The sequence below is a fragment of the Arvicanthis niloticus genome, chromosome 28, assembly GCF_011762505.2.
Source record: "Arvicanthis niloticus isolate mArvNil1 chromosome 28, mArvNil1.pat.X, whole genome shotgun sequence".
NCBI lineage: Eukaryota > Metazoa > Chordata > Mammalia > Rodentia > Muridae > Arvicanthis > Arvicanthis niloticus.
Genome location: NC_133436.1, coordinates 1502167 through 1529492, shown reverse-complemented (window position 1 = coordinate 1529492; position 27326 = coordinate 1502167). Strand labels below are relative to the sequence as shown.

The window sequence follows — 27326 nt, the reverse complement described above, 5'->3', positions numbered from 1 at the left end:
GCAGGGTCTGTAACTTTATTTTTCTAGCATAATAATTTAATGTATTTACATACTACACACTCCACTGTTTTTACACAGATACTTACTCATATACCTATGAAAAACCACATCTACAGGTTTCTCTGCAAAGACTCGGCACAATGGGGTGAGGGTTTCAAGCAGAGCCAAGGGGGCAGTGTGTTTTTTGAGTCTTTCCTGAGAGAGACGTGGGAAGGAAGATCTGTGAAAATTCGTGTTTTGCCCCAAGTTTTAAGCTCTCCCAGGAGACCCATGAAAACCTATAGCCTATTTGACAGCATGGTCTGAAATTCTTCTGGCTATGGACTTGGTGAGACAAGCTTAAGCAGTATGTTCCTTAGAAACCCCAAAGAAGACCTGGCCCTTCTGTACAGAAGTCCTTTATCTCTACAAGTTATTTGTGGGAACTGTAAAGGATGCACAGGAACACCAATTCTGAAGGAGAACACCCATCACACTATTACTAATACTACTGCTGTAGTATATCTCACAGGCATCCTTCCCAGCTAAACAATACAACTAAACAAGCAAACTTTCTTTTCCAAACTATGGGTAGACACGGTGGCTCTGTTCTCCTCAAAAGGATAAAAGGTGTATCAATCACACACTCTATAAAGGCAGACACTGTAGAAACTTCTATTTTACTTTTATATTTGCACAAAAATAGTGGTTAAAAGTATCCAACAATTTCCCTCCCCTGTTCTACTCAATTACAAGTTACTAGCTATTGACAGCTTCTGAACTTGGCACATGGCTCCGTACGCGAACAAGTGGCCATGCTTCAAAGCTCAGAGTTGGTCAGTCTTAATGCAGCTTTCTTAGAAGAACCTTCTTTTACAGGGCTAGATCCTAACTCTCTTAAGTTCAACCTTTAAGAATACAAAGCAGGGTGCCTTCATAACTGCCCCCAAGGTGAGAATCTGCCACTTCTAAATGAACACACAATCCCACCCATTGATGATATCACTTCTCTAAGAAACACAACTTCACAAAAGATTCCTTGTTTGCTGCTAGCCTTTGTCAGTCCCACTGGCCAATAGGACACTTTGCCTTTGGACACTTTGACACTTTGCATTGCCTTGTCCCAACAACATTATTTAAGGTTTGTACCTTTTGCTTGCATTAATGCAAACCTTAAATATCAAAACACAAATCCTATCACTCTTGGAACCAAACACTCACATTTAGATATAGTAATACTATTCAGGAGTTAATTTTGCTAGTTTCACTGTCTTCTGTTACGTCCCTTTTATAGCTGGTACCAGCAATAAAATGGAAGAGGCAAGGAGAGATTTTACCTGATGAGGACTTCACTAACCGGCAGGTACCTATAATATTTAACTACAGGTGTTAGGATGGCAGAGAGCTGAAAAGACAGAGATTACTTGGGGAGTGAAATGCCTAGTTATGAACATCAGGATTCAACAGCAACCACGGGCAAGTGCATACTAATATACACCAAGACAGATTTTCTGTTCTCAAGGCTGTACTCCTGGACTTAATATCAGAGGAGCACTAATAGCCAAGTGTTTGGGATCCTGAGGGGAGGTTAAGGAGATGCTGGAGCAGAGCCAGAGAGCTCTGGTAGGACTCCAAGCAGCCAAGGAGAAAGTTAAGAACGTGAATTTTACAAATTACAAAGGAGGGCAAGGCATGAGCTCTTCTAAGTTGATGATTTTGTTTTGCTTAAAAAGTTAATGGGTGGGAAAGTAAAATTTAAACAGGTCCAGAGGATGAGAAAGAGTCACTAGCCGGGGCATAAGATGATGCCTGGTATTTACTTGAAATGGCCACCTCCAGACTTAACAAACAGCAGCTTCAGAAGGGTCAACTTAATAGGCCACTGGTGCTCAAATGCACATACGTGTAATGGCTGCAGTTATAGCACTAATGTCTCCATGTTCTGAAAAAGTGCACTGTTAGAAACAGGGCTCTTTAGTGAGATCCACATTTTAAGAATCAAAAGTACTTACAAGTGAGGAGACAACTTTCCTCTCAAACTGACACTTCAACGGAAGGGAGACAGCTCCATCAGGAACCGAGGACCTTGGCAAATCAGTAGCAATCAGTAGCATTCAACAGGAAGTGCAGGAGGAACAACCAGAGGAACTACAAACTAGTTACCTCCAAATGGATTGCTGTGGTTGGTGTCTGTGTATATGCACTGTACATATTAACCAGGTACACACATAAATATTTAATATATAAAAAATAAAGTGCTTTCTAAGAGGTCCCAAGGTAGGGACATTATAAAACATTTCACAAAACGGCAAAATAAAATTGATACAATCAAAAAAAAAAAAAAAAAAAAAACCACTATAACCAACATATGTGAAAACAGCCAAACACATAATGTACAATCTGGTGTTCCAGGACAAACATCTGTCATATACATGGTATATACATATATACTTTTTCCACTCAATATATTATGACAATATATATTTAAAATTTTGTTATAGACAAAAAAAAAAGAAGCCCAGAAAAACAAAACAAAAACAACAAACAAATCTTACAAAACCATAGTAAGGATCAAGCATGTGAGTCCAAGACCTACAGGCAAATCACTGCGTCCCCCATGGCTGCTGGGGAAGATGTGCCAGCGTTCCTTTCTTGGGTGCAGCGCTTCTACATCCTCCAAGGCACTGTGGGCCGCAGCGGTGAAGTTGGCATCACCAGTGGTGAGCAGGTCAAAGACACATGATTGGAAATAGATGTCCTTCACTGGCATCTTCTCGTGGCATTGGGAGCTGGCAGTTTCCAGTGTGTAGCCAGGCCAGGCCTGCACTGAGGTGGTGTGAGGCAGGCTGTGCCCCAGGATAGCAGACACCTGGCCTTGCCCATCATCGATGCACTCACTCATGGGGCAGCCATTCACACACAGCTGCAAGTCCTGGCTTTCCTCGTAGGACATGGCCAAGTCTTCGGGCATCCGGATAGCGAGGGTTAGGTATCGACCCAGCTGTCGTACAAACACTGTGGTGCCTATGTAGCGGGCATGCATCTCTACGTAGCGGCCACTCTCCTTCTCTACGATGTGAAGACTCTTCACATCACCGTCCCCCCCACTGGTGGTGCCATCCACAAAGGCAGCTGGCAGGTCATCTGTCACAGCTTGGTATACCTTCTGATCCGTGCACTCATGCTGTGCTTTGAAGATGATTGTGATCTGTGGGGTGGAAGAGGTACAAGTTAACACAGCTGGAGGGGAGTGGACCACTCCACAGCAGAGTTCCCTACGCCTTCTTCGGAGAGGAGGATGAGGGTTGGGGTTCCTTGCTAAGATATACAGAAGCTTCTAGGGACTTAATTACTGATATATCTAACAGAGCCCTGCCTTCTACAGAGATCACTCATTGGACTATCTCCATTTTGCATGACTCATCACTATTAACCCAATATAAATACTGAGAGACAAACAAGAGGCTCTTTGGGGACGGGGGAGGGGGTGTCTGCAACAACTACCAATCATGTGCCTCGGGAGAGATTTCTGTAAGTCTCTTAATCAAATGTTTTACATCACTGCTTAATCCCTGTGACAGGGAATTATTTGGCAAGCATAGCTCTCAAGCACTGGCAGAGATAACATGCCCCAAACCTAGTAACAGAAGATGTTTTCCCCAAACACCACCAGGGCCCCTGACTCCTTACAGCTTTTCCCAGTAAGCTCTTAATTTTCCAAATGAAGCAAATAGTTCTGGGAGAAAAACAAACAAACAAACAACCCCCAAAACTAGCCATTGATAGATACAGAACCTTCCTCAGTAAGCCTGCTTTCTTCCTTGTGGAATCCTTTTATTACAACATTTATAAAAACTGTAACAAATGAACCTGCTCCCAGTTTTGCAGCCAGCTTCTGATGAGAGAGGGTAACTAGGAAGGGACAGAGGCTGTGTGTGCCACTCCCGCAGCACCATCTGACACAGCCTCTGAGATTCAGCTTAGTTATGCAGTAACAGTTTGTATGTTCTGTTTTTTTTTTTTTTTAAATAAAAAAAATAGAATAAAGGACACTGGATGACTTGAGTCAAGGAGGCAGACAAGCCACACATTCTGTAAGAAACTCCGATGGCAGGAGACTCTCAGCTCCTGCAAGGAAACTAGTCAAAACAATGGACCCTTGTTTAAAAGGCCAGAAATGCCCCCCAAATCCTGACTACCACCCTCAAGCTCATGTCTGAAGTTTTTCCCCGAGTCAGCCAGCATTTGCTCACACTATTTAATTCCACATGTTCCCACTGGTGTTACTTGACTGGAATTTTCCAGCCATTTCATTTGACTTCAGCCAGTTACAAAGCCCAGATCTGAGCCAGCTGCACTGCAGCAACTGGCTAAGTTCATATCCGTTGTTTGCAGCTGCAACCCAAAGCCAGACAAGGCACTGTGAAAACCCTGGGCTTTCTCTCCTAATTACCCAGAGCCACAATTTGATTTCACTACGACCAGCCCTTCTCACATTTCAACACCTCCTTAACAAGCCAGAGAAGGTGACCAGAGATGACTTCAGGAGAACTGCTCACTCTAGACACCGGACCTTCCCCTGTGAGGCGTTCTGAGGTGGGTATCTAAGGAGACTATAAAACAGATTTATTTGGTGGCTCTAAAGTCAGTTTGACAAGCCCCCTTTTAAGACAAGCTGGGATAGGAGGTGAGAAGATTAATTCAGTAAACTCTGTACCTGAAAACACTGGAGGAAGGACAGAAAACGCGGATGGTTAACCTTACATGAAAGTCAGTAACACTGTTTTACATAGTCATGATCCTCAGTATGAAAATCCGCTCAACTGAGACACTTTCAAAAACCCAGAAAATCTAACAACTCAGTAATGTGTCTTTCTGGTCTAACAAACTTGTTTAAACCAACTTGGCATTCCATGCAAGAACTATGAACATTTTGTTCACATTAGGAAGAGAGAAAAGGAATTCACTTTTGTTGGGGCAACAAAGCAGAGAGATCCAATTGCAAACAAGTTACCAAAAAGGACACACAGGAGTCAATATTAAGATAAGTTGAATAGTTTCATGTTTAACCAAGCTTGCTGTTTTCATTAGGCACAGCAATTCCAACTCTGGACCTCCGGACTCATTTTAAACACCCCTCATATACTTACCCTCTGTGATACAGGGAACATGGGGAACAAGTATTCTCTAGGACTTGTACTTATCAAATATTCTACTCTGTTGTACAGATTTTGTCTACCCATTTTACTTGAAGAGACTTTCTGTCTGATAAAATTACTTTGCTATTTCTCACTTGATCATATATATAGAATTATCTGTTGAATCAACATGCTGAGGGGCTGAAACAACCTCAGAGCATGGGAAAGGGTCCCTAAGAAGTCCTTTGTAGTTTAAGTGTGTACTGAGCAGGGACCAAGATTCATAATCAATGCAATGTAGAAAAAACTCTGGGTAGCAGTTTCACATGACTTGAGTTTTGTAATGCGATGCCATTCCTCAGAACAATTACAACAGACACTCTCAACAAGAAAGCACTCAGCTGTGACCGGCACAAAATCCATTTTAGATTGTCTACCTCTCCAGAAAAGCAAAGTTGTTCATCTGTAATAATTCTCACTTCAAAAATATACAAAATTTCACTGGAATTTCTACAAATTCTAACTTTAAGAATTCTCACATAGCAGCCATCAAAATCCTAGAATGGGTATGCAAATTGTTTACAGCTTTCACTCAGCATTTAAAAATTGTAATAAAACACTGGCTATGCTGCTTGCTCCCTCCACTAACTGACTGATCCATATGCAGTAATAACTCAATTTGTCACATCTGTTCACGCCACACCATTTATTATTGATGGGTGGCATTTCTGTGCATTTAAAACATCAATGTCTTTTGTTAAGCCTCCTCTGTCTAGTTCCTCTTAACCCCACCTTAGGCAAATTGCTCCAGCTTTCCCCTCATACATTTTTAATCTCACTCCTGAGATCTCCACCACCCACAAGGCCATGAGGAAGAGCAGCTACAAATCAACCTCTCCACATACAAAAGGCAAAAAGAACTTAAGGGCTGCTGTAAAATCAAGAGCAGTGGTTCTCAACCTTCCTAACGCTGTGATCCTTTAATACAGTTTTTCCTGTTGTAGTGACCCCAAACATTAAATTATTTGTTGCTGCTTCATAACTGTGATTTTGCTACAGTTATGAATCATAAGTATCTGTGCTTTCCAATGGTCTAAGGCCACCCCCTGTGAAAAGGTGTTTGAGAACACCCACGGGTTAAGAGGCACCTGCTCGACTCTCTTTCCAGCCAGCAGGTAAAGGAAATATATGGAATGGAATCGAACAAGTCATGAGGAAAATCCAGGCCCTGCCTCATCAGGATACAGAGAAATCTTCCCAAGATACACCAGCCTGGAAAACACCACACACAGGTTTTAAAACACAATTCCCCAAAGGCTTTGCAGTCAGTTCTCTGTATATACTGTAGCTCTGTATACATTGTGGAAGAAACATTTATCAGGGTTCAGTCAGACCACTTAACACTGCAAGTGCAATGAATCCTCAGCAAGAGAACTGGGCTTTTATAGCTAAACGTGGGACTAGAATTGAACCTGCAGCAATGAAATGAACTTGAAAGGTAATCTGATTTGTATCTGGTCAAAATTTTGCCCATTGTACAAGGAAGTTAAAATAAGGTTTATTTCATCTAATTAATTAATATATTCATGTTGTCAAGTCACCTGGGTGTAATTATGTTGAAAAAACAGCAGACCCTCAAGGAGACCAAGACTGGGTCAGGGGCCCCACAGGCCTGCACTTGTAAGTGGAATCTGGCTTTTTCCCTCAGTCCTCTAGACAGAATAACAAGACCATTCCAATAACAGCACACCCTTCATCCACATGGCTTTGTCTCCATCCCTAACACACCCAAATTCTACTCAGGAGGCTCACTTTTCTCAATGCTGAGAAGCCCACTGAGGAATCTCTGGAAGAAGCTGAGGCCCTCAACTGCACCTTACTTGATTTTCAGGGTCACCAGAGTGGAGTATAGCTGGGGCAGGCCTCTACTGTGCAGGTACGGAGGTATCTGACCTTTAGTTACATAAAAATGAGGGTAACTCTCTCTCTCATGTTTGTGAAACAGGGAGAAAATTCACACACACTCATTTAGATTAACTTTCTGTCTGAAAGATTTGATGCAGAACCCAGACAAGAGTTTATATGTAGTATAGTAAATGCTAGGTGGGGGATACATGCTGTCACTGACAATTTTCCCAAAAGCATCTAGGGAGACGGTCTGTTAGGAAGCTGTAAACTCAATAAACTGGAAGGCAATTTTACAATTACTATTTAGCTTACATCAGATATTATACTCACAGAAAGTCTAAGAATTGCAGAAGTATAAGCTGCTAAATGCTTTTATTGGATAGGATGATATTAGTTAAGATAGCATACATTTATAAGGTGAACAGCATATTAAAAATCCTACCCTCGATTTCTTTTAGGGTTTGGGCGAGACTAAGGTTATTTGCCTTCAAAACAGGTATCAGGCATGTTTGCTTCTAGGGAGTTCTAAGTTCAGAGCACTTATGGGCAGGATGCAGCCTTCAGTGTTGCCCTAGGTAATGAACACAAGCAAGAACAGGGGCTGCTTTGGCCACTGAAGGGGTACTTGGCAGCAGATGGAGAATTCAGCAGCCAAACCAAAGGGGAAGGACACCCACTGCTGAAGGCTGCTAGGGTGGTCCAGAGAAGCACCGAGCCCAGTCGCTGGAAAAAGCTCCGAGAAGGAAAGCAATCTGGCCCAGGGATAACACAAAACGAACAGGCACAGAAATGCCAACTTTTAAAAAACCAGTTTCTATATAATTAAAACAAGGAAGGCGGGAAGCAAAAATAGGCACAGAGACGGGGAAGTTAGCCAACTTCCTTCTATACACCAGAGTAACACCACGCTGAGCATGAGGAGGCAAGCCCTCCAGGCCTGCACATCTCAGCAACTTCAAAAACTCCAAAAGTCTGGGTTCAGACTTTGCACTATGAGGGGGCCGAGAAATATTATAGACTAAGGTTGACACTATTTCAGATCAGAGGCTAAAAATACTTCAAAAGTTGAGAGCTGTGGTGGGGGCAGTAGCCCTCAGCTAGGCAGAATCTGTCACAGCAGGCCCCAGTTTCCAGGGGACATGCCCTCTGGATAAAGGGCGGGGCTTCAGGTCGGGCAAGTGATCAGGGTCTAGGTTCCACTGTAGTTCCTAAACTGTGAGTAGGAAACCATGGCCTCTGATTTCATCTCGGCATTAGAAAGGGAAGAATAATCCTTTACTTCTTCACAATATACACAGATCTTGCCAGGTCTAGGTTCAATTTCAAGTTCCCAAAGACAGACAGACAGACAGACACACACACACACAAACACGAGAAAAGAAAAGGATTGAGACAGTCAGAATTGGTGACCATATGTTTTAAAAAGTCAGTAACTGGCCAAAATTACCCTTGTTCCTGAGCAGGAAGAGTGGAAGATGTCAGTACCTGACAAACATCTGTAGGTCCAGATTGAACCCCGAATCTGTTTCAAGAGCACTCACTTGCAGGTGAGATGAGAAGTTCATGTTTAAATGCTGTGGTATTCATTCCATCCACTATGTGTGTGTCAACATTAAAAAAAAAAAAAACAAAAAAACCCTACCAGAATTAGCTGAATTCTTCTGTCAGATGCAGCCTCAAGTACTGAAATAATCAGCTAAGTGGAGCAGAAAGAGCTCCCAGTCTCTAGCAAGCTGGCTTCACTTGAGTTCTATGTAGGATCCAAGAGTACCATAGGTTCACTCCAAGGCTGTCTACTTTTATCTCTCTTAGGTGTGTTAGCTCTTGCTCCTTACCACTCAGACAGGCTGAGCACTTCGTTAAGTTACCCCACCCACAAGCACACAAAATCCAAACACTGGAAGAGCAAGTTTTAGGGCAGTCAAAACAAATAAAGACAAAACGGGGAAAACATTTTCATTGCTGTAGCTTCATGAAACCCAGATAGGGAACATTTTCATGTTGCAGTTCTATTGTTGTCTCATTTTCATTGTTGCTCACCAAAGGTAACTCTCAGGCCACATTCCACAGAGGCAGAAAGTGTTTGGCTAGCATTAACTGGAGAAACACCACCACCAGGGAACACCAACAAACCACCCAGGGTTTCCTTCTCAACCTTCACCTCGAAAGTTTGACTCAAAGAAAACTGAACCAGGCAGAAAGATACATTTGGAAACTTGACAGAGAACAAGTTCTGACTCTGAGCCGTGTATCAGACTTGGCTTCCTGCCCCTGCCGTAAACTATGAAGGAGTGTGGATTTGCTTTGCGGCAGCAGAGGCCGACACCACACAAGGAATCCTGCCTGGCTTGGACAAACCTCTTTAATTTCACTTACCAAGGGGGGTTTTAGAAGTTCTCCTCCTTCCAAGGAAGGACATCTGGGACTTAGGGAGTGGGCAGTGTCAGGAAGATTAAAAAATGGCAAAGAACGTCTTACCGAGTATTTTAACACATGTGGAAAAACCAAAGCAATACCTTATTTGAAAAGCACAGCATAAAAATAACCAAGAAGCCCATCTGTCTTACAAAATGCTCTTGTACTGTACACACCAGGCACCTAGTGACAGTCTTCCTTTCCCCTTACTTTCCCAACATGCACTTGGAAATATTTCTACCTCCAGGCAGTTTACTGAAACTACACCACAAGGTAGTTCCTGTGGCTAACACCTTATAATCCAGTACAAACAGCAGCCTTCTGGGGAAACTGAGAAGGACAGCAGACCCAGTCCCACCCAGAAGCAGAGCTCATTTGTTCTTCTAAAACCCATTCTTTAACATTTCAGTGCTGTTTCTAAAATAAAAATCCAGGAATGACAAAAATGTCTAACACATGACTTTAATGACTCATTAAAAATTAGATGGGACCCTGAAAGTTAAAGACTGGTGACAGTGGGGATACGGATGCAGGTGAGGGGTACTACCTGTGTGAGGTGGGAACCTAAAGTGCCAAATCCCAGGAGCAAGCAAGGCAGGAGGGGTCCCTTGGGTGATGGCCCCGGGACACACTTCCACAGCAGATGCTCTCTCTGGATGGCTTCCTGACACCTGTGCCAACCTGCTAACTAATGTCTCTGGGAATCAATGCATTCTACCAAGAAGCTCTGAGACAGCTGGGTCTACACACAAATCCACCCTTGTCTGATGCTGTACAATTCGGGTATGTGCTCACACAATGCAGAGGCTACATTCACCCCTACATCTCCTACATGATGATTAAAAAAAAAATGCAGCAGCACCAAATTAATGACATTTTTTATCAGAAATTATTACATCAAGGGAGCTACATCTATAAACTAGCATCTTTGTAGTTAAGAAGGTTCATAAGGAACAAATGACTATAATTATCATTCTCATGTGTGTGTGTGTGTGTATATATATATATATATATACACACACATATTTTGTGATTTGTTTTTGTGATATATATGTGTGTGTTTGTATACACACACACACACACACACACACACACACACACACACAATCAATGATTAGATACTTCTAAAATTAGACCTCTCTACACCATGACTACCAACACATGCAGGAACAGGGTCCATACATCCAAGCACAATTCAACCAAAGTGAAAGAGGAACATCTTCATTGATAAAAATAAAAGGTCACTACTGTGTAGCTCAGAGGTATCCACAGTTATTAAAACAAATCGTCGTAGAAACCTGGCTGCAAGAAAAAAAAAATATTCTAAGGTGTGAGGTCAAGAGAGGACAGATTTCCAAACCTTGATCTGGAGATGCATTTAAATTGACAGCTGAAAGCTTTTGCAGGCCACGTCTAAGCAACAGATAATGATCCAGAATGATTTGCACGGCCACTGTTGCTGTGCAGTGTCTAAGGGCTATCAGAAAGAAGTGGCCACATGTTCTAGTGCTACCAACAACTGGTGGGTTCTATCAGAATGGAAACATTAGGCTACACGGCTTAAGAAAGACATTAGCCAAAAGGAAATAAAACCAAGCTGTCCACGTGTCTGATGGAAACTCTCAGAAGTTCCAAGAAAGCAGCTAAAGAACTTGAGAGCATAGATATTACAAAACTGCTTGGGCTAGGCACTGGGTGCCGCCAACAGGATAGCAGGAGCTGGTGGCCACTGCAAGAACTAGAGTGTCCTACATGGCCAATAGTCACCTGGCTCAGGGAAGCACAATGAACATCCCTTTTCTTAAAGGCAACCTGCCTTACAGCAAACCCTTTCTCTGGCTCAAGGAGGGAGCCCAGGATGTGTGGTTCGAAATCTTCCCTACCTCTAATGTGTTTACATGAGATTTAAGTATTTTATAGAAAGCCAGAGAAGTGGGAAAGAACATGATTACATACAAATTAAAGGGAAAAGTAAAGCAAATGAATACTGTTGAAAATAATTACTAAAAATATGGCCAATGTTAGGTAGGTAACATGAAAGTATTTAAACTGAGGAGTACTTTGAAAGGCTGTTGAAGACGTACTTGAGAAACTGATTTACTCTTAGTTTTTTACATGACATTTTATCTGTGTACTGTGTGTGCATAGGAAGCTCATGTGGGGATCAGAGCCCATCTGTAGAGTCAGGTCTCCTTACCACTTTAGTTTTAGGAGCTAACCTCAGGTTGTAAGGCTTAGCTACAGGTGGCTTTACCCACTGAGTCATTCTGTTAGCCTGAGATTGAGGATTTAAAAAAAAAATGTCTACTTTCATTTTCATCCTTTGTAGGTCTGGGGAGGTAACTCACGAGAGTCAAGCCTTCTACCACAAAACTCTACTCTTGTCTCGTAATTTTAATACAGGGCACATATAAAAAGGATCAAAAACTTTACTTTCTAACTGCCTTCTGTGACCACGAATTTAAGTATCCTCTCTAAGGATCTCTGTTTGAGAACAGAAACCCAAGCCATTGAATGGATAGATATGTGCCATCTGAAAGTGGCAAAGAAAGCACAAAGCAAAGGCACTAAGCCAGGAGTCTCCAGGATAGGTCACCTGGCTCCTCTGGGGCATGTAAGGTACAGGACAGCCACTGCCATGTGCTTCTCTGGAACTGACAAGGTGTGACTGCCTCCTCCCCAACAGGAAACCCTTTTTATCTCTGTGTTCCCAATGTTTCCCGTTCTAGTTCCATTCCCCAACCCCCACTTCACGTTCAGTGCCTGCATGCCTGCAGCTGCCTCTCACAGCCAAAGGTGGGGAAGATGTCTATCTGAGATGAGGTGATGTGTGTAGGTGTGGCAGAAACTCTTGCAGCCCCGGGGTGGAGAGATGAAAAACTTGCCCTGGCTTCCCACCTTGAGTAACATATCTATCTGGCAAGCTGGTCCACTAGTACCGTCTCTTCCAGCGCGCAAAGGTATAAACAAAAACCTGGAGGCCCTGAGAAAGCATACTTGGGCACACTATGACCACCTGGAAACAAAAACAAACCCTTCTTTTCTCATGGGGAGGGGAGAGCCAGTGTGTGGTGAGAAGAGTGGATATGGAGAGGTAAAGCCACATTAGACTATAGGCCTATCTATGTTAACTCACTCACGGCTCATATGTGGAAAAGAAAGTGTAGTTAATACATGTCCCCGAGTGCAGTGACTTCATCTTGCTTTAATCTGTTTGGGTGTCCTTTGGTGACAGGTGGGAGATATATTTGGAAGAGAGACCTCACTAAGTTCAGCTTGAAGGTAGCTGGCTCAAGAAGCCAGGTTCCCAGAAGCCGGTTGTCACTGAGTAAAATACCTAGGGTCTAGCATTTCTCACACTGACATGGATGTTTAAATGTAACAGCTCTACCTGACAGCTGGCCTTCCACGGGGCACAGTCACTCTTTAAGTACACTGATGCAGCACACAGGTCTTGGAAGATGCACACAAGGAAGGTTTGATCTCAACTTCACACAGTGCTGACTCACTCAACACTAGTCTGGGTAGATCCAGAAATTCTCAGTGAGAAAACGAAGTATACCTCCTGAAGATTGGGCTGGTACCCTACTGTTTACCAGAAGCATTCTAAGCTGATGGAATAACCCCTGTGGATTCATATAGGATACAATTTGGGGAGAGGGTGGTAAGCAGGTGGCACCTAGGTGGAAAGCCACCTCCCCAGAAAGTTACACCTTGTCCCTAGTCTCCCTAGGGACAATCTTTCTTCTCCTCCCTCTGGACAACTGGATGCTTGTATCTTGTCTTGCCTGAAGCTCAAAGCGGTGGATTCAGTGGAGCTAGGACTGAAACCCAAACGAGCCTTCTCTCCTTTTTACCGCTTCCCCTCCATCCAGTACTTGTCAGAGATAAAAAAGGTAAAGGCTGCTGTGTGCTGAGACTCACATGAAGAAAACCTTCCCAATTTCTTTTTTAAAAGAGAAAACGTTTTAAAGCAGACTTAGAAAAGAAAATTCAGATTTTGCTTAGAACGTTATTTTGTAAGGATGCTGTGCCTCATGGCTTTTATGTTCACTACCACTTTCTCTCTAAAGTCCTTAAAGGGAAGCTTGTGCAGCACAGTCTTAGGCCTTTGTTGATTCCAGCAACACGTATCAGGTCTTGAGACAGGGCATCAAAACCAGCCTTTTGGATATCTGGGTGTCCTGGAGAACACAAAAATGAAGCAGGGCAGCAAGCGTTGGAGTGAAGGACCATGGAGTATGGCTGAGCAGCATGGGGACAGCTGAGAAACCACACACTCCAGCTGTCCTCTTGAATTCCTGTCAGTTTTCCTACATTTTGAAAGAACAAAGACTTTGGCTCTTACCAGATCAAGAAACAGACTTGTATTTTATTTATTTTTTATTAATTTGCTAATCTAAATTGTTCCATGTGTGTATGTGTGTATAACAAATTATTATTTAATTTGATCAAAATTCTTCCAAATCCTCAACTATTTAAACAATGGATAACTATTGCCAGGTTTGAGGTATCTTATGACTGTTGTAATCCTAGATTTTTGGCAATGGTCTACCTTAGCACTTCATAATCAAATACACACACACACACACACACACACACACACACACACACACACGTATATGTATCTATCTTAAGTTTTTTTTTGTGTGTGTATGTGCCTGGAGCTCATGTGCTTCATGTGCATGTACACATATGTAAATGTCTTCAGAATCTAGAAGAGGGCATTAGATCAAGGGAGTTGAGTCCCATGGTTGTGAGCTGTCAGGTTGGTGCTGGTAACTGACCCCAGTCTTCTACGAGCAGTAGCTGCTCTTAACTGCCGAGCCATCTCACTAGCTTCATAATCCTGTATCTTTATAATCTAACTTCTACAAACCCCATGTTCTGAGATCTATGAAAGAAGTTATTTATAAACATATAAGAGCCAGAGAAAGAAAGCTTTATTTTGGGATGTAGAATTTGCTAAGGCAAGAGGCAAGCCTGAGATTTTACAGGGTTGAAGTATAAACATTTTGGAGATCCCCTAAAAAGTCTGCTGAGCTGGAACAGTTCTCTGTGTTCAAGAGCAATGGCTTCTATTTTTAGATTTGTGACACTCCTGGGTGTCTCCAGATATCTCCTGAGGTGTTGTAAAATCTCCTTCACAAAATGCCAAGTAAAATAATTTAAACTCACTTAAAAATATGCCACACATTTGGAGGCAAGGGAGGGAGTCAAATGAACAGCCACAGGACTTCAAAAGCTAGATCCTGGTCAATTATATTGTCTATGACAACTAAAGAACAGATATAATGAATATAGGAAATTAAAGCAAGATGAGACAGTCTATCTGTGGGGTTCGTGGCTGGGGAAGACAGGAAAAGAGGGGGTTTAGTTGGAAACTAGGAGAAACTGCTTTGACTTTATTTACGAAAGGTAAGTTACTTAGCACTGACTGGTACTTCCAGACCTTCCTGACACTCTTCCACCTTGCAGAAAGACATTGGCACCTTGCAACTGGCACCGAAGATCTCTCCCTATACATGATCAATTTCTTCAAAAATAAATAAAACAAGGCGCACAGACATTGGCTCAGGAGAAGCTTAACTTAATTTTGCCAACTTTCTTCTTAGCTTCTGTCTTAAACTGTTAAAAGAGGGTGTGAGATTACACAAGGCTTATATAGCACTGTTCTGCAACAGCCAATCTTAACTTCCTTGGTAACCAAAAGGTTAGTAACTAAAGCACCATTGTGGGTTTGCCACGGGGAAGCCTGGCTTATGGCCATAACATTTACTATAGCTTCTAAATCTCCAATAAAGTATGTTTCCTGATGGGCCACTGCCCCAGGCTTACTTCACGGCTTTCTTTTTTCAGAACACCCACTTTCATCATCTGATGAATGTGAACATGGATTTCTTCGGGAAGAGTCACACACACATAAGCGCTCACAAGACAGCACTGGGGAGGGCACACATTGTTCTCATTAAACAGGCCTTGTCTTTTCTCCCCGGAGAACTTCACTGTTTATGTTTTATCCTTCATATCATTGTCTAGTTAAGTTGAGACCCACATCTTACATGCCAGAGGAAAAATCTCTCATTAAATAATTCCCAACCTTTACCAACCCTGTTAATAACTTTCCAAGAAGATATACAAATGGTTCCTCTAAATTAGGACTTTATAACAACAAATTTTATAAGTTGTGTGAAGGACCAAACAACTTGAGTGGAAAAAGGGGAAAGACCCATACTTGCCTTGTTTGTAGCAGTTGCGCTGGACCCAGGGACCACAGGCACATTCGTCACTTGAACCGAAAGATAATTGTTGTCTATGAGTGGCCAGGCCCCTTCCACTTTGCATGTTTGGAAGTGATCTTTGAAAGTTCTAAGGTGAGGATCTCCGAACAAGCCACAGAAAAGGTAATTGGGAGGTTTCTGGTCCCCCACCCTGTGTTCTCTGACTCCCCCATGGCTGTGGTAGTTACAGGGGTCATGGGTCACTTCCGGGTTGGTGGAGGATGTGGGTCCATCCTTGGAACAGTTCCTCTGGCTCATGAGATCACTGATACCTAACACAGCAGAATGGTACACCAGGTTGCCACGGCAGGCTTTTGAAGTTCGCTGGGTGCAGCTAGCATAGGCACGGAGTGCCTTGCAAAACTCAGAGTCAAAGCCATCAGCGCCAGAGTTCAGGTGTGAAGTCAGGGACACGAAGTCTGTGGTACATTTCTGGATTCGACATTGAGCAGGCTGTTGGCAATCACCTATGGGAAAAGAAGGCAAGATCAAGCATGTAACTGTGCCATCACTTCCTAGGCAGCATGAGAAGATGGTATTCTCCCGAGGAACTGTCTGTTCTATCTCATATACTCCCATTTTAAGACACCTCCACAAATAAGATTATATCGTGTTATTATGTCTCTCAAATTAAGCCATCAGGAGAAAAAGTGGATATAGTTAACTGAAGCATTGAAGCTTGGGCTTTGGTAACCGAACAAGAGTCTAGTTTAGAAATGCCTCCAAGTTATCAAAGATTCTTCTGCTCCAAAGCAAAACCAAAGGAATGGGCTGTTTTGATTTTTAAAGCCATGTGAGTAATTTGCTTTGGAAAGCAGTGGGAGAGACACACTAGACACATAGCTATGATTAAAGCCTACACACCCGAAGAAAGTCTAAAATTTTAAATTATAGTTTGTTTAAAGTATCTTTACCTGGTTTTGTATGGCTACAGGGTAAGAAAATCAAAGGAAAAAAAATTCAAGTAGTAAGTCCTTCTACTTTTCCCAAAGTACATTACTAATAAGCTGTATCACTACAACCAGTTACAACACCTTAGCTTCTCTAAGGTCTAAGTACTCGGCTAAAAAAGTGATTCACTTGACCCAAGATCTGATTTTACTTTTAACATGTCTGTCACACAGATCTCAAGCAAACCACAAGCACAAGACAACTAAAAAATTATGCAACATCAAAACTGTTTTTCAAAGTGGAATCAAGAGAACTATAGAGCTAAGAATTCCTAGTGTGTGTGTGTGTGTGTGAACAGACACAACTCACTTTCCCTCTTAACTCAATTAACTAACAGTTTAGATAAAAAGTTAAAATGAAATACCTAAGTATAAAAAGTCCTGTATTAAAAAATCCAAATTATCTGTCACTTGTCTCTTATATAACAATTCATGAGATGTCTCAAAGCACAAGAAAAAAAGACGAAACACTAGGTTAGTCATGTGTACTAATCAATTATATATCCTTTCAAAAGTGAAAAAAGGTTTACTGAAGAGAAACAATGGCCTTCTATTTCAAATTGTATAAAATGAACTGTAACACATATTTGTTACTTAAAAATTCCTTGTAGGTGTTTAACCTATGGAGGGCTTAATTTCTCAACATCTTAGTAACATCCTCTTCTAAAGAATGTGGATGTTGTGGAAGTTGGTGTAACAGCTCTATGGTCTTTTCTAAGCATAACATGTCTCACATTTTGTATTGGTGGTGGTGGTAGGGTTGACATCACTGGATCGTCCACTGGTTTTGGCTAGATTTGTGTGTGTGTGTATGTGTGTGTGTGTGTGTGTGTGTGTGTGTGTGTAGTATATGTATGAGTGTTTTGCTTGCATGTATGTCTGTGCATCACACACATGCCAGATGATGGTGTTAGATTTCCTGGAACTAGAATTACATACAGATGGCTGAGCCATCCTGTGGGTACTGGGAATCACACTGGGATCCTCTGGAAGAGCAGCCAGTCCTCTTAAGATAAGCCATCTCTCCAGGGCCTAGTTTTGCTTTTGTTCTGAGACAAGGCAGGTCTCATTGAATTGTAGCCCATGGTGACCTTGAACTTGAAATCCTTCTGTATCAGCTTCCAGAATGTTGGATCACAGGTGAATGTCACTATGCCTGATTAAAGTCAGTGGGTTATTTTTTAAATATGTAATTATTACAATATGTGGATACAATAAACTTCAAGGTATCAGCACTTAAAACTTCACCTGATGAAAGACATTATTTAGTAATCTCTATATTGATTTCAAAGGTGCCTTAACATTGTTAAATTTTAATTAAATGGTAAACTATTATTGGCTTTAGTTGGAGAGAAATGTGGGAGGATAACAATCAGTTACTGTTGAGAGATTTCAAAGACCCATTGTCATTTTTACCAGAATAGAAGATATTAAAATTATTTTACTATTTTGGAGCTGTGGACTTACAACAATCACCAGACCACTTTAAACAAAAAAATCACAAAGTCATCTTCCTGTATTCGGTCCATTCAAGACTAGTTCAGTGTAGCGCTGACAAAGGCAGCTCTATTTACAGAATTCTTTTCTTGAAGACAAACGCATTTACTTTCAGCTAATCTTACTGAACAACAAAATAAAGACAAAAACAATCAAACCAATTCACTATCCCAAAAGCCTTCAAGTCGTTTATCAAGGGAAAGGGGTATCCAAGGTCTGGCCTTGTCCTGGTGGGACTGTATTCAACTAACTAGTGTTAAGGTTAGTTACTGATAGTTGAAAAAGCAGTGGGTAACAATGATACCACTCTTCTTTTAAAATAAGATACACAGCAAACACAAAACCAGTAAAAGCTCGCCCCCTAATGAACAGCTCTTGGACCTCAAATAATGACAGCACTAGAACTTTCCGCTAAACTTGTGGGGCCTATTTGTTCTTTTTATGGTCTATAAAATCTATCTGAACATACAGTTACTTATAATTATTTCAAATAGTCATAAAATATCAAAAGTAAGGACAGCATGGAGATACAGAATCCCAGCGTTTAGGAGGGAGAAGACAAGCATTTATTCCAAGTGTCCTTTTGTTCCCACCCCCCCCACTGTCAAGCTTTCCCTTTCTTAAGTTAGGTAGGTGCTGACTTCTTTGAGAAATCACATAGAAAACAGCTCCTTTGCTTTGGATGAGGGGCCTAACAATCCTTGGCTGTGGAGAGCATCAGGGGGAGGAGGGCTAACTGAAGAAAAAATGCTTCGAGGTCAGCGTTTTCAGCTCCATCACAGGCTCTGGTATAATGACTAATTTGTAGCATACACCCAGAAATATCCAAGCTTCATGAATTTATAATGACAATGCACACTTTGCCTGTTAGAATCTGTAATGTAAGCCTCTTGTCAAAATGCCAAGACAATGCAGAGCAGAAACACTCTCCAGGATGTGGCCAAGGAGGCCATGGAGTGTATGAGTAAGCAAGAAGGCCTGTATTTGATATTCACTCACGAACTGCAAAGGTCTTCTTAAAATAAAATCATACAATAAAATACATGGGAAAATAAACAGGCCGTTTCCCAAGGGCTGAATTCAAAAGATTGCACTGACAAAGAAAAATTTCCTATTTTGGTGTCAGGTCATGACCTACAATTGGTGTGACTTGTACTTTCAAGCCAGTTACTGTAAGTGCTAAAGGATTCGTGGTCTAGAGCTTTCGTTTCATTATTTTTTAATGAACATAAGCAAGAGAGCTTCCTTCACACCAGGACTTTGACTGCAGCACAACTGCCAGGTTATCGGAAAGGAAATGAGATCCGTGGAGGCTGAATTGAGTGCACCATGGAGCCATATCGGGCACAGAGGCAAATGATATGGATGGACTCAGACGGAAAACATATGGCAGCCCATCTGCAAGCCGCACTTGCTAGGTTCCCTGGCCTGGAAAAGAACCCCTGCATTTCAAATAGAACCACTCTTCAAAGAGATCTCTGAAAAGCAGCTCGACTTCAACAAGTTGTTCAGAGTCATGAGAGCCTTGGGTTCACTCTCAACGTGAGCACAGACTGAGTTACTAGTGAAAGGAACCTTTCCAAACTCTTTAACCAAAGCACCTGAATTCGGTAAACCTTTAGTCCAGTTTCTCATGCCTTTCACAGGGCAGCAAGGAAATCTTCAGGAACTACCCTCTAACCCTGTAAGGAGCCCATAGCAACCAATATCCAAGCTGCCAAGAGCTTCCCTTTCATGAAAGGCACACTTTGACATAATGGATACATATGTCTCACCCCAACACTCCGGAATACTGGAACATTAACAAAAAGTTTCCATGAAACCGCATGCAGCCATTTTTCTAAGGTTCTATCTAAAGCTACTAATTTAAAACCTTCGTTATTCCATAACTGGCTATTACATTTTAGCAGGACCAGTCCATTTCCCCAAGTGACAGTGTTACAATGCAGCTGCTATAACACCTCGAAGAGTTGTCTCTTCAATGTTGTATTAGTCCATTACTTAACAGACCTCCGAGCTATTTTAGCACGGTATATCTTACCAAGTAAAAAAGTTTTCAGTACAGTTGAGAGATATTAAACTAGAATTCTCCAGATTATAGCGTTGTGTCATTGGAACAAAGGGCCTCCAAGGAAATCTATGTAAAACAATGATCCTTTTAATTTTTGTACTAAAGGGAAATTCACGGTCTAGGTAAAGTCTTAAAAAGACATGACACTTCCTTGTAAAGAAAACAAAAAAATAGGCACCACAGTCACAAGGGTCAGGCTCAGGTATATCCGAAGGGCACATTCCTCAGTGCGGCATCCTTGCCGACTTCCACACCTAGCGAGCATCTGTCAAGACCGCTAGGAACCGAAAACACAAGGCTACTCTCAAAGCACGTCTTCGATTCGCCAAACTCTCCGCTCGAAGCATTGGCAAAACCGAAAGAGATCCCGGTTAACTTAGGTTTCTTCGGAATTTACCCCGAAGCTCGGGTCAAAATCTTTGCACCGTGTGCGATTCCCGGCCTCGCCGCCACCCCCCAGCTGTAGAGGAGGAACAGCACAAGGCTCCCAGTCTCCATTTTCACAACCAGGGTGGCAGAAACCCGATCCGCAGCGGGCTCCAGTAAACACTCCTGCCGAGAGCAATAAAGCCCCGGGGTGTCTGTCCCGCTTGCGGTCCCCGCACGCTGAGACCCGGCCACCGGCTGTCGCGGGCGAAGGCCAGAGGCGGGGGGGGGGGGGGGGGCGGCAGGAGCGTGAACCCACGACTGTGAGTTCCCTGCTCGCCCGCCAGGGCCGTGGCGTTCCGGACCCAGAACAAAGCCCGCGCGGCCCGCTCCCCACCCGGCGCGCGCCTACCTGCGTGGAGCAGCCCAAGGCTGAGCAGCAGCAGCAGCAACAGCGGCGGCGGGGGCGACGGCGGCCAGAGCCCGGGGCGGCGGTACTGCTCAGCCCCGGCGGCGGCGGGGGCGGCGGCGCAGGAAGGTGCTGCTCTCACGCCCATGCCCGTCCATGCAGGTCTCGTGCGCTCCTGCGAGGGCGGCGGCGCGGGCGCAGTGGCTGGGCCGGGCCTCGGGCTGCGGCATGGGCCGGGGCGCACGCCTCGCTTCCTCCTCTTCCTCCTTTCAGGCCAGCGTTGGAGACCCGCCGCCACCACCGCGATGAGCAGGGCGTCGCGAGCGGAGGGAGGCGGCAACAGGGCGCAGAGACATCGAGACGGCCGGACGCGGGAGGCAGGCAGAAAGAGGCGGGAGAAAAAGATACAAAAACCGTGAGCGAGCGCCGACAGCAGCCAAGAAATCAAGGGCGGCTGAGCCCCAGCTGGCGTAGGCTCGACGTGCGTGGATCGGAAGGACCTCACCAGCAGCAGCGGGCAGCGGCTGGGAGAGCTCCGCACCGCGGCCTGCACGGTCAATCAATCTCAGCCCCGCACTTTCGCCCCGCCTCGCCAGGCTCCCACCAATCCGCGGAGGTCCCGCCCCCGGTCACCCTCCTCCTCCACTCCCCATTGGTTGCGAGCGTGCCTCCCGCCCTCGCGTCTCACTCAAGTTCCGTGTCCGCCGCCCGCGGGTGGGGCAGCTTCGCCAGGGCCCTGCCTCCCTCCTGCCGGCTTCCTTGTGCTTTTTCTCCTCCACCCCTTTCCGCGATCACTGTTTTCTGGTACCCAATAGAAACGGGCGACAGCGACTCTCGCTTGGCCCGCGTTCCAGGAGAACCGGCCTTTAACCTTTCCTTGAATTAATGAACTTCAGGTTCAGCTTCCTCCTAGTTTTTTTTTGTTTTTTTTGTTTTTTGTTCGTTGTTTTCAATGGTCCTCCCCAACCCCTTGTCCTATCCCTGAAGGCTTCAGCCACTTGCAGGAAGCCAGCGCTTTCCCAAGCTCTCTGTAGCAGGTTCCCCTACCCCCACCCCCACCCCCGTCTCAGCCAATCACAACTGCTGAACCTCTTAGCAAATTTGTTGGGGTCTCTTGGCAAAACAAGAGTCCAGCAGAGCTGCGTTAGATACTCAGATGACACCGAGGTCCGTAGCAGATGGGTGGACTGAGAAGGTACCTGCGAGCTCCCAGCGGAATTCGCTGGCAGTTGCGTGAGGCTCTGGTGTTTTGGTTTCTTTGACATTTTCCCAGCTTCAAAGCGGAGAGCGGGAGTCAGGGATTGGGCGAACTTCAACGTGTTCGGTTACAAGGTAATTAGATTAATGAGAGTGGTGAGTTTTTATGCAGTGCAATTATGCCACGATTTCTTGTTGCTCGGTGGCTTTTCCACAAATCTGTTAAATTAATCCAATGGTAGGTCTGTTTCTACTTGAGTTGTCCTCCAAAACCTAGGGCAAAAACGCCACAAACTATCTCCAAGTTAAAGGGCTAGTTAATGGAGACAAAAGAAAGCACTTGTGGAGTTGACGGTAGGCTCCAATTTGTTATCTGTTAGTGTGAAGTGGTATCTCCTCTGGAGAGTGGCGTCAGTGATCCTAAGGAGCCACTTTACTTCCCCTTGCCTCTGCCATTCTCCAAACTGTTGAGGACTGGCATTTAAAATGCAGTTAGCGCAATCTAAATTACAGTTTGCAACTGTATCTGCTACATTACTCAGAATCTCCTATCAACCACAGACACATTAATATTCTACATGTTACAGTGTGTTAATCAATGGACAAGGATAATGGGGGGGGGAGCCTTAGGTCTCACCATTTTACTCATTAGACACATTGTGAATTCCTCAAACCACCAAGTCCCTAATGAAGGAGACCTATCTGTTTTTACTGTAATTTTTCATTACTTATTACAGGCCATGATGATTCAAGTGGTAAACATACCTTTCACTACTTAAGATGTAATCCAAGCCTTATGTCTATCTTTAATATGCTTAATAATAGCTTCAGAGTTGCCTGGAGAAATGACTTTTCACGGGGGGGGGGGGGAGGGCTGGAAGAATCTGACAGTTTTACATAATGCTATATACTAAATGCTATCAGGACCAACATTTTTACCATCTTGCAGTTACTACATATAATCCATGAAATACAGTTCAGAAAATATTAAGTATCTTTCTTTTAAAGAGGGATCATGTGACACTCTCCTTAAAAGTCCTTTTAGCTTGGAGCTGGAGGGATGGTCAGTGATTAAGAGCAGTGGCTGCTCTTCCAAAAGACCTGAGGTTCACTTCTCAGTGCCCACTGTCAGCTCACAATAGTCTGTAACTCCAGTTCCAGGGTGAATCCCCTTCACCTTCACAGGCACCAAACACACACATGGTGCACAGACAAACATGCAGGCAAAATGTTTTCACACATAAAGATTTTAAGTGCTTTTAGATAGCTGACTAACAGCAAGATGTAGAGTTTTCTTACCTCAATATTTAATTATATCCCAAAAGGTACCTTATGTTATTATCACATTTCATATAAACAAAAAATTAAAGATCAGCACATTCAATTTGGAGTCTCTCTGCTGATGACTTTGCTTGCTTTCTTTCTTTTAATACAAGGGGCTCTAGATATTATCAGTAGAGGGCACCCTCGAGTTGCTTCAAGTCCTGATGTCAAGGAAAAAAAACTGTTCACAGGGGGAAAAAAAATTCATCTCTAAGGTGTTTTATTGCTCCGTATTGCCCCTCTGTTGTAAAATTTGACAAGCTTAAGACATGTATGCCTAACAATGCACTTTTTTTTATTACTGCGTAAGTGTTCAGCTGCTAGAGGAAAATGTGTCTTCTTTTTTTCTTTTTCAATTAAAGTAGAAGGTGGTTTCTATTTTCATGACATTGGGTCCGTTGACACACTCTGGGGTGAATCTGGGTGTTAGAAAGATTTGAAATCAGCTTGGAAGTCAAGAGCATGTTTGGTTGTTTACAGGGTGGCCACTCTCCAAGCTCCCGGGCAGCATCCCACGTTTAAGCAGGATTTGGGACTGGACAAAGAAAACCCCAGAGAGGAAGCTAGAACAAATTTGGCGATTATAAAAAGTTTTATATTTTAATTAGGAAAAAAAAGTGAGATGCCTGGCAACTGGAGCAACCCAAAAATCCACCTTGTGTCTTGCCATCTGCATTCTTTCTTTCTTCCTCTTTGTTTTCAAGAAGTGGTGAGACCAGAACAGTACACCAAAGAGACCCAACAAAGCATACTATACCATGGCCATACAAATGGGTAATTAAAACGGATGCCAGAAACGTTAATAGATTCTAAACATGATGCAGTTTCATTTCCCAAATCCTTACATGGAATCTTAACTGTTCCCTAGGTACTGTATCTCCATACCCAGAAACCTAACATGAGGGTCTCTGCTTAACAGTTCACCCAGGATAGAGAAGCCTGCAATAAGCGATCTGTGTAACCCATTCCGGAGTAAGGGCTCCCCTGCTGCTCGTTGCTCCACAGTGTTTGAAAATAAGGGGCTGGAATAGCCCAGAGTCCAGCAGCTTGTAGCTCCTGGCTTGTACTTACATCATTCTTAACCCTTCTGCACCTGGAAGGGGCTCAGCGGGATCAGGATGCCCCCAAGCTCCGGAACATGCAGGACCTAGGTGTAAGAGAAGAGCCCCAGGGCTCCGTATGAGCGCTGAGCCCCTGGAGAGAGAGAGAGAGAGAGAGAGAGAGAGAGAGAGAGAGAGAGAGAGAGAGAGAGAGAGAGAGAGAGAGAGAGAGAGAGAGCAAGAAGAGTGCAAGGGGTTCATAACCCGCGCTTACATCCCGGGCCCCTTGATCCCTAACAGACTCCAGTAGGGCCCGCTTCTGGCTCTCAGGGCTAGAAGCGGCAGGTGCAAAAAGCATTTGGGAGCCGCTTGCCAGTGCTTGGAGGTAATGTGCTTCCTGTCCATTTATCTCAGGAAACCAGTGCAGCCTTCCCTTCGAAACAAAATTAACCTCTCATTAGCCAGCCACTCATTCCCAAGAAGGCCTTAAAAGCTTTACCCTGTCACTAATGTATTTAGGCTTTTCTTCCAGGCAAACGAAGCCGAGGCTGTACTAACATCAGCCCCAGGGGTTCCTATGGGCTCCCTTAGGAGCCAGCTGGCAGCCTTTCACCAGTCTAGTTTGGGAAACTGGCCAACACAGGATCCTAGTTTGTAGAAGCTGGCCGACCCAACACCCCTGAACGAACTTCACACCAACCACCCGGGTCCCCTTTCCCCTCCACCCCCCCGATAAGTTTTTCTCTGTTTTCTTGGGCTCCTTTCACATTAAAGCTTCAGCTCCATTACCCCCAAGGAATGGGAAAGGGAATGGGGAAACTTCAGTGGTCAGCTGTTCCCAGGTCACGGGAGGCGACTGTCCCTTGGGAAGCGTCCACGGAAAGCTGGGGTGTGGGGGTGCAGCCTTCCATAGACTCTAGTCGGTTCCAGGCATTGCGAATTAAACATGGCCAGGAGCTTTTTGGAACTCCGGGGCTTTCTCGCCCTGGACCCCACAGCCCGGAGTCTGGCAGATTTATACCACACAGGTGGACCAAGACCTAAACAAAACAGTCCCGGCCGCTGCCTGCCATTCGCCCCCCACGTCCTCCGGGCCCACCGCAAACTTCAACAAAATAAACAACTCACCACAGGCATTCCCTTGTCTGCAGCGCGACGCTTGCCAGCTGGGAAAATAAGCTGCAAGCCACGAGGCCGGGGCGCAGGAGGGAGGACACGCCGCGCCCGCCACTCTGCCCCAGGTGGGCGGCAGGCGGGCGGCTCCACCCGGGGGCCCACTCTCCAGATGCCGGTTCCAGAGTGAGCTCCGGGGCAGTGCTTGCACCCTGCCACCCAGCGGGGCCTCTCTGTCACCTAGTGGGAGAGGGCGGGGCGGCAGGTCCCTCTCCCCAACTTCCTCCAAACTGCTCTCTTCCCACTCCCGCTACCCCAGCTCCAGCGGGCAGACAACCTCCGCAGCGCCGGTCCCTACTCCACCGCGGTACCCTACTGTCCTGCTGGAGACCCGACGGCATGGAGTGTGGGACACCTCTGCCCCCTGCTTCCAGGACCCGCGCTCTCTCCTCTCCCCGGGTCCTACACCCAGGTTTGCACAAAGGCGCCTTTCACCCCGCCAGCGCCGCCCTCTGCGCCGCCCTCCAGGCCCGCAGCGCAGCCTTTTCCCACCCGGCGCATCACCGTCCTGCTGCGGACTCTGCTAGTTGTCACCCGGACGCGTGCGGTGTTCGCACTCCGCGCCTCCACGAGGACAGACAGACACTCTCCCTTCGGCTTCCTCCTCGCTTTCTGTAGCTGTCCACCAGCGCCCTCAAAAGCACGTCCCTTCAACTATCCTCTAGGGTCTTCCTACTGTGTGTAACCATGAAGGAGGTGACAGGGATGGTCCCCGGCACGTGTGCGAGCCTAAGAGTGTTATCGTTCCTGTCCACCTGAGGTGTCAATATGACTTGACCTCACGTCGAGAGAAAGGGTAGAAAGAAAACCCTTAGACCCAAATGAGAAAGTGTGTTGTAAAAGAACTGGCTCGGGAAATGCTTCAGGGCGACAGTCCTTTCCATCCTGTGGAAGGAGATGGGGGAGGAGAGATCGAGCTATGTTCTCCAGTTCTTGAGCTTCACAGTTACTCAGCGGCAGCTCACTCGTTCTAGAACAAGAGTGTAGTTTTGTTTTCTTCAGTTAAAACAAAACTTTAAGCGTCTGGGCTCAGGTAGTTAGTTAAACCTCCACAAATCAACTTCTCGCCTCTAACCTTTACGTGCAGTTTCTCCGTCTAACGGTAGGGGCAGCATAGAGTAGTGTAAAAAGGGGCGGGACTTCTGAGGGTTTAACTTCTGAAGCTTGGGTTCACTGTCAAGAAAAATGTGAAACCCCCCAGGTTCAAAAATTCAATGACAAAAGACCCTTCGTTGTATTCTCTGTCTGGACGTTTGTATTTCATTGTCCTTTATCTTTTCTAAATACCAATCAAACTGGGAAGAAAAACAAAACAAACAAAAACAAAACAAAAACCCTGAGATTTTTTTTTAAAGTGTCTGTAAGATACATTGAAATCTGCTCTATTTGGTATTGAGAATGAATTAAAAAAAAAAAAAGATGGCAGTGGTGGTGGGCTCAGGTCGTGTTCCTACGGAAACAGAAGTTTTAATGTCCCCACTTGTTTTGTGTTTGAAAAGCCACTAGAGCAATCAGCTTGGCTGAGCTTTAATTTAGAAACTGAAGTCTAGTCTCTTGTGTTTTTCCTTTCCCTTCTACC

At 44.4% G+C, this 27326-nt stretch overlaps 1 protein-coding gene across 1 annotated transcript; it reads right to left on the bottom strand.

Annotated features, from left to right (window-relative positions):
- On the bottom strand, window positions 1–26278 carry Rgmb (repulsive guidance molecule BMP co-receptor b). The gene is made up of 5 exons (XM_076926539.1): window positions 25703–26278; window positions 24606–24681; window positions 21018–21280; window positions 15680–16188; window positions 1–3187 (listed from the first exon to the last, which is right to left on the bottom strand). The coding sequence occupies exons 2-5, from the start codon at window positions 24608–24610 to the stop codon at window positions 2531–2533; spliced, it is 1434 nt and encodes a 477-aa protein (XP_076782654.1). The 5' UTR covers window positions 24611–24681; window positions 25703–26278; the 3' UTR covers window positions 1–2530.
- Between the last annotated feature and the right edge of the window lie 1048 nt (window positions 26279–27326).